Source organism: Gigantopelta aegis, chromosome 14, assembly GCF_016097555.1.
Source record: "Gigantopelta aegis isolate Gae_Host chromosome 14, Gae_host_genome, whole genome shotgun sequence".
Lineage (NCBI taxonomy): Eukaryota > Metazoa > Mollusca > Gastropoda > Neomphalida > Peltospiridae > Gigantopelta > Gigantopelta aegis.
In genome coordinates, this window is record NC_054712.1 from 14,472,038 (window position 1) to 14,487,987 (window position 15,950).

Below are 15,950 nucleotides of genomic sequence, written 5' to 3' on the forward strand. Positions count from 1 at the left end.
TATCCATGACCAACACGTCCACAGGTAGAAACCTGTTATTGTCTATTATTTTAGGCAGGTATATCAAAGGCTGTGGTATGTGCTATCCTGTCTGCATATAAAGGATTCCTTGCTACTAATGAAAAAATGTAGTGGGTTTCCTCTCTAAGACTATATGTCAAAAATTACCAAATGTTTGACATCCAATAGCCGATGATTAATAAATAAATGTGCCTTGGTGATGTCGTTAAATAAAATAATTTTTAACTTTTTCAAGCTGTCTTGTGTACATCTGTATAAAAGCCTCCTTGCTGCTATTTGAAAAGTACTGTGTGGGGTGGCAGTGGGGATCTTCTTGCTGATTTTAAAACATTGTGTAACAGTGTTTAATTATTCTGTGTGCTGGGGTTCTGTTAAACATTTTGTTGTTTGTCTTCCTCAAGTATTTTTAATTCATGGAAATGCAGTGACAAAGACAATGTTTTCATATATTTAATCAAAAATTTAAATAGGATCTATTTTCCTATTTTGAACAGAATGTAAAATCATTCAACGGTGACTGAGAAACTCGCAGAGTTACCTCACACAAATAAAAATCAGTCTTTTTGAAAAGCATTTTTGTTCTTGTTAAAAAAGGAGTGGGAGAGAGGGAGAAAGAAAGAACTACTTTTAGCTGAATAGACCTTTTCTATAGCTGGCAGTAAGGATTATCTCCCTTTAGACATGTCTAATTGCTTTTCATTCAGCGTGGATTACCGGGAGCTTTGTTTTTATGGCCTGGGCTGGGCAGCCAGTCATTATTTCTCTGTTTGATTTACACTGAAGGGTCATCAAGGATTGTGCAAAAAGTATTAGTGTCTGTGTGTTTACACAACTTCTCAAGATGTGTTATATTCTGCTTGGGGGGAGGGTGGAAATCCACACCTTTAGTCACCCAGCCAGTCAGTTTTATGGCAGGATGGATATCAGTCAGATGTTTTTGGAAAGTTTTAGGAGTGGAAAATAACAATCTTGATGTCTGTCTTTTTATGTTGTCAGTTATTCTGTCTAGAATTGCTAAAAAAAAATTAAATGAATGTTTGTATGATTGAAGGACAGATAGAACTACTTATTTGGTATAAATATATTTTTGTAGACTAAATATAAATAAGTGTTTGTTTAATAGATATATCATCAAGCATTTTATTTAAAATTGTCTTGTCTATTGCAAAATTAAATTGTTAAAGTTTATTTATTAATCATCAGCTATTGAATGTCAAACATTTGGTAATTTTTTACACATCTTAGAGAGGAAACCCATTACATTTTAACATTAGTAGCAAAAGATGTTTTGTATGCACCAACCCACAGACAGGATAGTACATACCACATCTTTTTATATACCAGTCATGGTGCACTGGTTGATTAATTGTTGAAGATTTGAATAGACAACTTAGTGTGATCATATTGAAGCCTTGAAATGTGAACATTTATGAATTAGTGAACCAGTGTGGCCATAATAAATTTCTTACAGATTTTGAGATAAAACTGCTAATTAAAAAAAACTACATAAATCCAACACCCCTCCCCACCCCCCAAAATAAGAGGAAAAATCCCACTTCATTTATAATTGCATTTCTTAACCTGTAATTGGTAAACAGTGAAATAAATCTAACTGAAAATTAATTGTAATAATTAATTGATGATAAATGGTGTTTAATTTTTTTGTTCAGCTTTGATTTAGGTGTCGTTTTTTCTTTAAAGGGACATTCCTGAGTTTTCTGCAATTTTTAAGATGTTATCGACTATAAGAGACTTTATAACGACTGTAATTACACATCAAATATACTTTTCTGCGTAAAATATTAGTAGCTGTATATTAAACATGTTTCTGATCGTTCTAATATTTGTACTAGGTTAAATTTCATTTTATCTCCTAAAATATACTTTTTTCGTATGTACAAAATTATTTGAAGACAAAATCCATTTTGGGCTTCTTACAAATATTAAGATGACCAGAAACACATTATACACAATATACAGACACTGATATTCTAAACAAGAAAATATACTTAATATGTAAGTTTTAATCGTAGAAATATTTTATTAGTCAGAAACATCTTACAATGCAGCAAACTCAGGAATGTCTCTTTAACATATTACTGGCTTAAACAACTTTTTTTTTCTGTGAGTTAACATTTACTTCAGCACACTAATTTAATGGTTATTAAAACAGCCGATTGTAGTTAAATGGTAGATGAACCATCTGAAGTGTGAGAGGTTGGGGTTTTATTTTATTTTACTTAGAAGACCCTTTGGATTTTCCTATTCCGACCAGTACTATGCAACCTACAGATCAGAAGTTGACTATTAAACCATTAGTTTCTGTCCAGTTGTGTACATTGGACAGTGTGCTGGAAACCTAAACAGGGTTAAGCATGAAAAGAATAAAACCTAAATAGAGTTGAGTTGTGCTACATTTAAAAGTATAGTGTTATGTACCTATATCAAAACTTTTAAAGGGACATTCCTGAGTTTGCTGCAATTTTTAAGATGTTATCGACTAACAGAGACTTTTTAACGATTGTAATTATATATCAGATATATTTTTCTGTATAAATTATTAGTGGCTGTATATTAAATGTGTTTCTGATCGTTCTAATATTTGTACTAGGTTAAATTTAATTTTATTTCCTAAAATAAAAAAAATTCCATACATGCGAAATTATTTTAAGATAAAATCCAGTTTGGGCTTCTTACAAATATTAAGATGACCAGAATCACATTGAATATACAGACACTGATATTGTAAACAAGAAAATATAGTTAATATGTAATTTTAATCATAGAAATATTTCATTAGTTGGAAACATCTTACAATGCAGAAAACTCGGGAATGTCCCTTTAAATGAAATGCAGTTAGTTTGATGACACTTAGGACTACACATTTGTAAAATATGGTTATTTGATGTCAGACATTTGAAGGGTCCACGGGAATAACCTGTGATGTCAAGGTTGTGTATGTCACGGTTGTGTATGTCAAGGTCACAATGACACACTAAATTAATAGCCTGTAATTATGGTAGGTCATTAAAAGTAGTTGGTAAATTATGCTTTTTTAGGCATAAATATTCCATGATTGCAGAGTTGTAAATGTTAAAATTGAAAAATATGACCTTATTAAAAAGGTAACCTTTTATTCCCATGGACCCATCATTTGATTTTTGACATTTGGTTCAGAGAATGAGAGAAAAAATGCAATGCTGCTATCTAAACTACTTGTGTCAAATAGATCGAACGGCACATACCATTGCCTTTGATATTTCAGTTGTGGAGCACTGACTGGGATGGGGAGAAAGTCTTATTGGTGTACTGAGAAACTGATCATCTGACACACCTCTTTTTTCTCGATCCAACCAGTGTGCCACAACTGATCAAAGGCTGTGGTATGTGCTTTCTTGTCTGTGGGAAAGTACATATAAAAGATCTGTTTCTGCATAAGGAAAAATGTAGCGGGTTTCTTCTGATGACTACGACAAATGTACGTGTCACAATTACCAAATGTTTGACATCCAATAGACAAATGATTAATTAATCAATGTGCTCTAGGGGTGTCGTCAAACAAAAACAAACAGACTGACACACCTCAGGCAAGCACTTTACCCCTGAGCCACACCCCGTGCCCGTACCCAAATGAATGAAAAAAGTCTTCCATTCTTCAATTTTCTAACACACACAGCCACATTCCATCAGTTGATCATCAGCACTGCTGGAAGCTGTGATTATCTCCCCTTAATAGTGTTCACTTATTGTGAGATTAGAAAAGCTTTGTTTTTTCCTGATATCCCTGGGTGTTGGCCATAATGACTTGACAGGTCATTTGAACATGAAGGGCCGCCGGGACCCCCGATAGCAGTTAGACCCCCACGAGGACCCCAGGGATGTTAGATTGGTGTAAAAACCGCCTTCAGGGATCATGATAATTTCTTTGATTGGCTTTGTTTACTTTTTTTCTTTTTTCAACGTTATTTTCCTCTTTTCGGGTTCGTCCAAGCATACAAGCTCAGTCCACCTGTGTTTGTTGATTGCCACTGTTTTCAAGTGTTGATAAAACACTCATTGAAACTGAAAGACATTTGCAGTGAGGCATGCATTTTAATGTTTTTCCCCATTATCAAATGTATTGGTTACATTTTCTTTCATCTTGGAGGCAGGATGTGGCTCGGTGGTACAGTGTTATCTTGACGTGTGATAGGTCATAGGATCTGTCCACCTCAGTGGATACATCTGTTTGGGGTGACTCGGTGGTACAGTGTTAGCTTGACGTGTGATAGATTATACGATTTGTCCACCTCAGTGAATACATCTGTTTAGGGTTTTCCCATTCCAACCAGTCCTCCACAACTGATATACCAGTGGCTGTGGTATGTCCTGTCTTGCTGCTAATGTAGTAACAGAAGATTTCTTTTGTATGTATGTATGTATGTAAGTATGTATGTATGTATGTATGTATGTTTGTATGTATGTATGTATGTATGTATGTATGTAAGTATGTAAGTATGTATGTATGTATGTATGTATGTATGTTTGTATGTTTGTATGTATGTATGTATGTATGTATGTATGTATGTATGTATGTATGTATGTATGTATGTATGTATGTATGTATGTATGTATGTATGTATGTTTGTATGTTTGTATGTATGTATGTATGTTTGTATGTATGTATGTATGTATGTATGTATGGATGTATGGATGTATGGATGTATGTATGTATGTATGTATGCCCACAAATGACTGTCAGGTCAGATGTTGGGAATTAATGTGCTTATATCAATTTAATGTTCAAGCACGCTCGTTGCGAGCACGATTTCTGACTAGGGCCAGAAACTGTGCTCACAACGATTTCTTTTGATAAAATGGTACAGTTGTCAGTGTTAGACACCCACTTGTAATGGTCATCAAACAAACATTCCATTCCTATTTTTTTTTTATAGCAGTTACAAACTGTTTGACATCCATTAGCCAGTGATTAATAAATCAATGTGCTCTAGTGGTGTCATTGTACAAAACAAATTTTTTATTTTCATAGCAGGTCCCTTGTGTACAAACTTAATTCATCTCCAAAATTACTGGATCTATCTTATGATCAGCTGGTGATATCCTGATTTTATGTATATAACCAATTTTATTACATAGCCATTTAATCTCACTATAGTAATAAAGACCATTCTTACCATGCAATAAAAATATATTTTATTGAACATAAGTGGTAATACAAAATCTCGAATGACATCATGTCCCTAACAAGGACACTCGGTGTTCAGTCAGTTCCACAGTCTTTCTAGACAAAGTTAAGTTTTGTTGATTAATTAATTAACCAAATAAATATTAGGTCACTGGCGTGATCCGGTTTAAACCAGTTTCACTGTAGTATATTTCATAAACTCAGCTCATACATCATCATAGATATTGCCTGGACGATAGGTAAATTAATGAGAGGAAACGTAAAAAATATATCACTTGTGGTTGTGGATAAATTGTCCCAAATTCATCAGTGGACAAAGGGTTTGGTCAACAAAATGTTTCAGAAGACAAATATCCCACAAACCCCCACTAACTGTCCAGTCCTTGTGATGAGGGGCCGTGACGTAGCCCAGTGGTAAAGCACTCGCTCAATGCGCAGTCAGTCTGGGATCGATCCCTGTCAGTGGGCTGTTTCTTGTATCAGCCAGTGCATCACGACTGGCATATGAAAGGCTGTGGTATGTACTACCCTGTCTGTGGGATAGTGCATATAAAAGATCCCTTGCTGCTAATCAAAAAGAGTACCGTAGCCCATTAAGTGGCGACAGCGGGTTTCCGCTCTCAATATCTGTGTGGTCCTTAAGCATATGTCTGATGCCATATAACCATAAATAAAATATGTTGAGTGTGTCACAAAAAAGATTTCCTTCCTTCCTTGTGATGAAAATGTTTAAAGTAAATTTAGTAAGTGGCTATGCTGAATAATATGTTTTTCTTTTTCAGCCATTTTCTGGTATTGTTGTTGAAAATCCTACATCTGTTGTGTCTTCCGCTGCATCTTCCGCTTCATCTTCCGTTGCCACGGATACTCAACCGACACGACGCGTCTCCAAGTTCCGTGCAGAAAGACAGAAGCAGGTTAATCCAAGATGACGGTGTGGTGTTTCCGTGTCGTTTTTTGTGAGAAATAAATTACATATGTTAATGCTGTTTTAATTTTTTTTTTTCTTTGTCATAGGCTAAACATGGTTTTTAACATCAATCATTTAACACAATTGCTATATTAAAGGCTGTGGTATGTGCTGTCCTGTCCAAGTGGAAATGTTTATAAAACAAAAATGTAGCTGCCATTTTAAAGTAGAAATGTGGTGATAGTAGGATTCTCCAGTTGTGTAAATCATGTCACAATGCTCTCTTCCCCCTTCCCCCCACCTCCCTTCCCTCTCCACTCAGCTTTTCACTCATTCTGGGTTGGAGGTAATTTGAACTCTGCACCTACCAGACTTACATTGGTGGCTTAAACTACGTTACTACGGAGACTGATTCTTGTTTGTCTTGGGGTAAGGTCTAAACCACCCATTCTAAATACTCCCCAGTCAGATTTGCCCTGGCATCAATTTCCACCTGGTTAGTATTCACCCCACCCTCACCCCCACCTCCTTTAAATTAAAAACTGGACCGGAATCTGGTGGAAATAGAACACATTGACATATTAATCATCAGCTATTGGATGTCGAACATTTGTTAATTCTGACATGTAGTCTCAACCCCTGCCATTAAGAAAATGTCTATGGCAAAAAACAAAACAAATTGAATATAGTCCACATTAAAAAACAAATGTGTTGAGAATTGTTGCTTGCAGTGGGCAATTGCAGGGGTTGAGTCTTCAGAAGAAGTCCACTTCATTCTTCCATTAGCAAAAAGGGATCTTTTATATGCACTTTCACATGGACAGGATGGCACATACCACAGCCTTTGATGACATACCAGTCATGGGAAACTGGTTGGGACAGGAAAAAATAATCCAAGTATAGTTTCACTGAAAGGGTTAAATTCTTTGACACAAGCACCTCAGACGAGCACTCTACCAACTGGACTAGGTCCCACTGCCTCAGAGGAAAAGGCTGTGATGTGAGCCAAATTGTATCAAGTTTAAAGTTTGTGGTGGTTCACTGGTTGGAGCAAGAAATAGCCCATTGGGTCTACTGACCGGGATCGATCCCAAACCGACCGCACATCAAGCGAGTGCTTTACCACTGGGTTATTCCCTGCCCCAATTGTACCCAATAAAAATTAACTTTGCAAATGTTTGTAATGTTATGTGTTTCAGCTGTAATCTTGGGTTTTTTTGTCCCACCCTGTGAATTTTAGCATGGGGAGTTTTGATCTGTACTCATTGTTTTAAGTTCTAATAAGTACGTCTCGTCTCAGATTACTCCACAGTGCTTGTCATCTGCAGGTTTCTAGTACAAATCTGAAATCCTTGCTCATGGCAGACATGCTTCAATTGTATGTGGATGGAATACTCTATTGTATAACAGTCTTGCAGTGTGCTTCATTTATCTTGATAGAGGGAGGGATTTAGCTCAGTTGGTTGAGTGCTCGCCTGAGGTGCTTGCAGTGCAGGATCAAACCACCTCAGTGAATCCGTTCAACTGATTGGGGTTTTTTCTCGTTCCAACCAGTGCACCACAACTGGTCAAAAGGCTGTAGTATTTGCTTTCCTGTCTGTGGAAAAGTGCATATAAAAGATCCCTTGCTGCTAATGGAAAAATATAGTGGGTTTCCTCTGATGATTACACGTCAGAATTACAAAATGTTTGTCATCCAATAGCAGATGATTAATTAATGAATTTGCTCTAGTGGTCTTGATAGTGAAAGTGTTTTCCATCAAACTTGCATCAACAGTATCTTGTTTTGCCACAGGAATGTTTAGCTCCTATGGGTAGAACTTAGCCCAGTAGTAAAGACCTTGCCTGATGCACGAGGGATCTAGGATCAAGCCCCGTCAGTAGGCCCATTGATCTATTTCTAGCTAGTTCTCCACAACTAACATAACAAATGCTGTGGTATGTACTATCCTGTATGTGTGATGCCACAGATAAAAGATATTTTGCTGCTAATTGAAAAGCGTTCATTTTCATTTCAAGTTATTTTCGTGGTTATATCCTATTAAGGTTCAAGCACGCTGTCCTGGGCACACACCTCAGTTATCTGAGCTGTCTGTCCAGGACAGAGGGTTAGTTTGTTAGTGGTTAGTGAAAAGAGTAGGTTTTTTATGTTCTTTAATCATATGTCCAGTGCCATATAGCCTAAATATAAATGTTAAATAAAACATATGTTCGTTCTTCATTTTTATGTCCTAGTTCACTAGCTACTAATTAAAAATAGGCCAGGCTTCAACTCTGCCTCGAGGATTGTAAGCAAAGGCTCTTAAAAATAGTTTATTTTGTGCATTTAGTGGAGAAAGAAATCACTACCGATGTGATTTTAACAGTTTTTTATGTTTAGCCTGCAGCTATTGTTTACTATGCTGTACTATGGTCAACAATTGTCTTCTGTTGTGTACCAAGGTGTCCAATTGTTTACTATTGTCTACAATTGTTTACTGCTGTTTAAAAGTGGCCAGTACACTAAACGTAATGCCCACGAAAACAGGATCAGCAAAAGTATTAAAGTTTGTTGGTCTAGACTTATCTGAAATGTACACGTTTGTAAAACTTGAGAAAACATTTATTTCTTTAGCTGTGTGTTTCACGTGATTGGCATGTGACACAGAGATATGTGGCAATTTGTGAAGACCAGGCACGTGCCTGTTATTTAGTGAAAGGGGATTAAATTTGTTATTGTTGGAACAATTTAGCTGCAAGGTAACTTTATAATTATCTTACTGACAAAGTTAAAGTTTGTTTTGTTTAACAACACCACTATTTTTATGATTTATTAATCATCGGCTATTGGATATCAAACATTTGGTAATTTGGACATATAGTCTTTAGAGAGAAAACCCGCTACATTTATTCCATTAGTAGCGAGGGATTTTTTTATATGCACCATCCCACAGACAGGACAGCACATACCATGGCCTTTGATATACCAGTGGCGATGCACTGGCTGGATCAAGAAATAGCCCAGTGGGACATACAGAGGGGAATTGATCCCAAACCGACCGTACATCCAATGAGCAGTTTAGCACTGGACTACGTCTCGCCCCCTATCTTACTGATATTCCAAGTTGAACCAATCTCAGTTAGTGGTCTGGTGGACCATCAGCTTTAAGACAGGTAGGCGCTGTGTTCGCACCCCAGTACCGGCTCTGATCTGTACCTAGCAATACACTAAATAACAACCAATCAAACGTTTAATAAGGTGCTGGGATGTAGATAAAGTTAAAGTTTGTTTTGTTTAGCAACACCACTAGAGCACATTGATTTATCAATCATCTGCTGTTGGATGTCAAAAATTTTGAAATTTTGACAGATAGTCTTAGAGAGAAAACCATCTCCATTTATTCCATTAGTAGCAAGGGATTTTTTTGTATGCACCATCCCCCAGACAGGATAGCACATACCACAGCATTTGATATACCAATCGTGGTGCACTGGCTGGAATAAGAAATACCTCAATGGGCTTACAGACGGGCATCAATCCCAAACTGATCACACATCAACCGAGCACTTTTGCACTGGACTACGTCTCGCCCGCTATCTTACTGATATTCCAAGTTAAACCAATCTCAGTTAGTGGCCTGGTGGACCATCAGCTTTAAGACAGACAGGAGCTGGGTTCACATCCCAGTACCGGCTCCGATATGTACCTAGCAATATACTAAATAAGCACCAATCAAACATTTAACAAGGTCACGACTGGTATATCAAAGGCCGTGGTATGTGCTATCCTGTCTGTGGGATGGTGCATATAAAAGATCCCTTGCTGCTAATCGGAAAGAGTAGCCCATGAAGTGGCGACAGCGGGTTTTCTCTCAATATCTGTGTGGTCCTTAACCATATGTCTGACGCCATATAACCATAATTAAAATGTGTTCAATGTGTCGTTAAATAAAACATTTCTTTCTTTTTCTTTTTTTTAACAAGGTGCTGGGGTGAAGTTAAACATTTTCTTAACAGTGAGATTGAGTGTTAAAGTTTTACATACTTTATTGCTATTTTTATTTCACATACACAATAGTTGCATAATTTACACATAGTTTATATATACTTTGTGCTTTTATTAGCATAATTGGCGGAATAAATTATTTAAATTTACAACACTTAATTTATGGATCAGACAAGCCACAGGATGTCTGTTTTGTTACCCAGTATTGTACATCTACAAATCTCTGTTATAAATCCCCCCACCAAATCCTACTTAATACATCAATTTGTGATCAGCCTCCACTTTTAACAACCATCTTCTAAGACTGACAAAAAATTACTGATCCATTGAAAGAACTCTGCCTAATTAATCTACTCAAACCCTTAAAAAAGGACACCACTTTAGCCATTAATGCATGTTTGACCAATCTGAGGTATTAATTACTAAGATAGGTAACAATTGCTATTGATCCAGGCCCAGGGAAACACAGGACTTCAAAGGTGCACTGAGTGATTAGGAGGGATTAACATGGCATGTTGTACATGTTCTTGTATCACTTGTGATGTAACAGTGTTTGAAGAGATTTCATTGCATGCTTGTCTTGATAATCAAGGTACAGATCTTTTGATTGGACAGCATTCATTTGTTTCAACTTATTTTCGTGTTTATATCCAATACCGGCTTTGGTGGTGTCGTGGTTAAGCTATTGGTAGGTACTGGGTTCGCAGTCCGGTACCGGTTTCCACCCAGAGCGAGTTTTAACGACTTGATGGGTAGCTGTAAGATCAATACACCCTCTCTTTCTCTCACTGACAACTGACAGAGAGTTGAGGTGTGTGTGCCCAGGACAGCGTACTTGAACCTTAATTGGATATAAGCACGAAAATAAGTTGAAATGAATTATATCCAATTAAGATTCAAGCATGCTGTCCTGGGCACACACCTCGACTATCTGGACTGTCTGTCCAGGACAGTGTGTTGGTGGTTAGTGAGAGTGAAATCTGTGTAGTGGCCTTACACCTACCCATTTAGTCGTTAAACTCACTCTGGGTGGAAACCGGTACTGGGCTGTGAACCCAGTACCTACTAGCCTTAAGTCTGATGGCTTAACCACAACACCACCGAGGCTGGTATTGGATAGCAAGAGTCTTAGTTACCTTCCTGTGTACATGGCAGTAGCGGGTTGCTTCTCTCTTTCAAGTGTCAAAATTACCATGTTAGTAACCAAAATGTGCTGAGGTGTTGTTAAATACACATTCCTATCCTCCCTGGACTTGTATATCAAAGGTCATGGTACATGTATATACTGCATATAAAAGATCCCTTGCTGTGTTTGGAGAGTGTAACTTATGTGGTGACAGGGTATTTTGTCTCTCACTAGACAAGTGCTGTCATGTCTGTGGGAAAGTGTATAAAAGACTCCTTGCTGCTAATGGAAAAATGTACATAATGTGGGTTTTTTGAAGACATATTCGAATTATCAAATGTTTGACATCAAATAGCTGATGATTAAGAAATCATTATGCACTAGTAGTATCATTAAAACAAACTATATACTGATGGAAAGAAATAAAGGATCACACAGATAGCAATAATAAATAATAACTGCATCAAAACTCAATTCATATTGTCAGAAGAACATATAGGCAGCACATTCAACACTACAGACATTCAATCCCACATTACAACTTGGTATGAAATACAGACATTACTACGCTAGTTGTGAATTAAATTTGGTCTACAATTTGATGTGTTCCCTTATTTTTTTCAATCAGTAAAATCAAGTGTTAAAATCACAATAATGCTTGACACCAAAGAGCTATTGTTTAAAATGTCCAGAGGTATTGTTGACCAAACATTACTTTTCTTTTCTTTCATTCAGGATAGGAGAAGGTACCAGGATACGAACCCACTACCTACTAGTCCTAAACCAGACGACGTACTATTACAAAGTTGAGGGTCGGTCTGTAATGTAGCCTTTCCTTTCCTTTCATTCAGGATGGAAGCAGGTATTGGGATACGAACCCACTACCTACCAGTCGACATACCAGTACAGTGTAGTGGGTCTCTCAGTAGTGTAGTCTGCCCCAACGAGACTCGAACTAACAGTGACTATTGTATAGACATATAATAAATACATACTTGAATAGGCCTTGATTATCAAGGTGTCACCATAGTCCAGGCTTGATTGATTGCTGCGTGTGGGCTGGTACTAATTTGAACCGACAAATGTCAGGTTTCTACGTAATAATTATTTATTTATCAGATAGTCATCAGTTATGTTAATGACAACACAATTTGCTCTTGCCTCTGGTCAAACGTTATCATGGTGCAATTTCCCCACAAAACTGGGACCAGCGACTCTTTTTCTATGCATATCCAGACCAGATGTTGCCAGCAGTGTTCAAAGAAAATGTTTTAATTTAATAATAAGTTAAGTGCTAATGGGTTATGCTGTAGGATGTTGTAGAAGTAAACATTTTTACGGGTTAGTTGGGTGGATTTTCTTCAGTGTGTACTGTAAACAAGAATAATAACTAATATGCTCAAAATGAGGGGGAATGATATGAATTTTATTTAACATCTTGAAATACATGTATTATTTGAACACTTGGTATAGATAGAGATTAATCGACATTGATGTGTGGTTGGTTTGAGATCGATCCTCATCGATGGAACCATTGGGTTATGTCTCATTCCAGGCAGTACACCACGACTGGTATATCAAAGGCTGTGGTATGTGCAATCCTGTCTGTGATTTGGTGTATATAAAAGATCCCTTGCTACTAATGAAAAAATGTAGCAGGTTTTCTCTCTAAGACTATATGTCAACATTACTAAATGTTTGACATCCAATAGCCGATGATTAATTAATAATGTGGTCTAGTGTGGTGTCCTTAAACAAACAAACTTGAACTTTTTTTAATATTAAATAGGCTGCACCCACAGAACAGCAGCAGGGAATTGTTTATAAGTAATGAAGCACAAACTTGAACTTTTTTAAATATTAAATAGGCTGCACCCACAGAACAGCAGCAGGGAATTGTTTATAAGTAATGAAGCACAAACTTGAACTTTTTTAAATATTAAATAGGCTGCACCCACAGAATAGCAGCAGGGAATTGTTTATAAGTAATGAAGCACAAACTTGAACTTTTTTAAATATTAAATAGGCTGCACCCACAGAATAGCAGCAGGGAATTGTGTATAAGTAATGAAGCACAAACTTGAACTTTTTTAAATATTAAATAGGCTGCATCACAGAATAGCAGCAGGGAATTGTTTATAAGTAATGAAGCACAAACTTGAACTTTTTTAAATATTAAATAGGCTGCATCACAGAATAGCAGCAGGGAATTGTGTATAAGTAATGAAGCACAAACTTGAACTTTTTTAAATATTAAATAGGCTGCACCCACAGAATAGCAGCAGGGAATTGTTTATAAGTAATGAAGCACAAACTTGAACTTTTTTAAATATTAAATAGGCTGCACCCACAGAATAGCAGCAGGGAATTGTTTATAAGTAATGAAGCACAAACTTGAACTTTTTTAAATATTAAATAGGCTGCACCCACAGAATAGCAGCAGGGAATTGTTTATAAGTAATGAAGCACAAACTTGAACTTTTTTAAATATTAAATAGGCTGCACCCACAGAATAGCAGCAGGGAATTGTTTATAAGTAATGAAGCACAAACTTGAACTTTTTTAAATATTAAATAGGCTGCACCCACAGAATAGCAGCAGGGAATTGTTTATAAGTAATGAAGCACAAACTTGAACTTTTTTAAATATTAAATAGGCTGCACCCACAGAATAGCAGCAGGGAATTGTGTATAAGTAATGAAGCACAAACTTGAACTTTTTTAAATATTAAATAGGCTGCACCCACAGAATAGCAGCAGGGAATTGTTTATAAGTAATGAAGCACAAACTTGAACTTTTTTAAATATTAAATAGGCTGCACCCACAGAATAGCAGCAGGGAATTGTTTATAAGTAATGAAGCACAAACTTGAACTTTTTTAAATATTAAATAGGCTGCACCCACAGAATAGCAGCAGGGAATTGTGTATAAGTAATGAAGCACAAACTTGAACTTTTTTAAATATTAAATAGGCTGCACCCACAGAATAGCAGCAGGGAATTGTTTATAAGTAATGAAGCACAAACTTGAACTTTTTTAAATATTAAATAGGCTGCACCCACAGAATAGCAGCAGGGAATTGTTTATAAGTAATGAAGCACAAACTTGAACTTTTTTAAATATTAAATAGGCTGCACCCACAGAATAGCAGCAGGGAATTGTTTATAAGTAATGAAGCACAAACTTGAACTTTTTTAAATATTAAATAGGCTGCACCCACAGAATAGCAGCAGGGAATTGTGTATAAGTAATGAAGCACAAACTTGAACTTTTTTAAATATTAAATAGGCTGCACCCACAGAATAGCAGCAGGGAATTGTTTATAAGTAATGAAGCACAAACTTGAACTTTTTTAAATATTAAATAGGCTGCACCCACAGAATAGCAGCAGGGAATTGTGTATAAGTAATGAAGCACAAACTTGAACTTTTTAAAATATTAAATAGGCTGCACCCACAGAATAGCAGCAGGGAATTGTTTATAAGTAATGAAGCACACACATAGGACAACACACACCATGGTCTTTGGTATATCAGTCATGTAGCCGGGATAAAACACATTTTCCACTAACAGGGATTGATCCTATGACCCATTGTACATGTACATGAGGTGAGCACTCTACTAGTAAACTAGTAGTATGTCCTTCCCATATGCAGGGTGGTGGAAATTGTATGTAATTTGCATTAAAAACAAATACCAGGAAACCCAGAAAGCATAGTAATAACATCAGGACTAGAACTGAAAAATAATCTCCCACGTCAGTTTTTAAAAGAATGGGTGAAACCTACAGCAATTTTGAGCCTGTCTATGGCATTTTTTTAAAGTTACATTTGCAGCAAATAAACATGATTGAAAGGTTATTTAGCTGTATGTAGACATATTTCAAATGTGCAAATGTTAAATATTGGCAGTTAATGTACACCAGGTGTATACATTTTGCCATTGTTGAGCTTTATCGATGGCACAAAAGTGCCGTCGGTGATGATCTCTACATACAGCAATTTATATCTCAAAGACGGCAATTGCCATCAATATCATCGTTAAGTTCGAGCCCTCTAACACATTGTTTATTTTTCATTGTGTGATTTTATTTTATTTTAATTGTAATGTCATGCTTATGTCCATTGCTTATGTTCATTGAAGGTTCAAGCAAACCAACCTGGGCAAACCCCTCAGCTGTGTATCTAGGACAGAGGTTAGTGGTAAGTGAGGGAGAAGTTAGTGTAGTAATTGATTGTACACCTCCCCACTGAGTAAGGTGGGAGCTGATACTAGGATATGACCCCAGCACTTGCTAACTTTAAAGTAAATGCCATAACCATTGTACTGCTGAGAGCATAACACTTGCAAAAAGTATGCACAAAATTCTACAGCCTGAACTATGTTTATGGTTATATATTATTAACTGCACACAGCTTTTTGACTGTCTACACATATACACACACGCATGCTCGTACACACATATTCACACATACACATACACATACACATACACACACGCATGCTCGTACACACATATTCACACATACACATACACATACACATACACACTCACACATACACATACACTCACACATACACATGTACACGTGCACACACACACACATACACATATACACACACATACATACACATGTACACACACACATGTACACTCACACATACACATATACACACACACACACACTCGCGCATATACATACACATACTCACACATACACTA

The 15,950-nt window shown here is 36.6% G+C and overlaps 1 protein-coding gene across 3 annotated transcripts in view; it reads left to right on the plus strand.

The window, feature by feature from the left end:
• LOC121389427 (unconventional prefoldin RPB5 interactor 1-like) overlaps window positions 1–6,190 on the plus strand; it is a 28,819-nt gene extending 22,629 nt beyond the window's left edge. For all 3 annotated transcript variants that reach the window (XM_041521053.1, XM_041521054.1, XM_041521055.1), the window contains exon 10: window positions 5,989–6,190. In XM_041521053.1, the coding sequence (XP_041376987.1) occupies window positions 5,989–6,138 (150 nt within the window). In that variant the 3' untranslated portion in view covers window positions 6,139–6,190. The remainder of the gene's footprint in view (window positions 1–5,988) is intronic.
• Window positions 6,191–15,950: the final 9,760 nt, after the last annotated feature.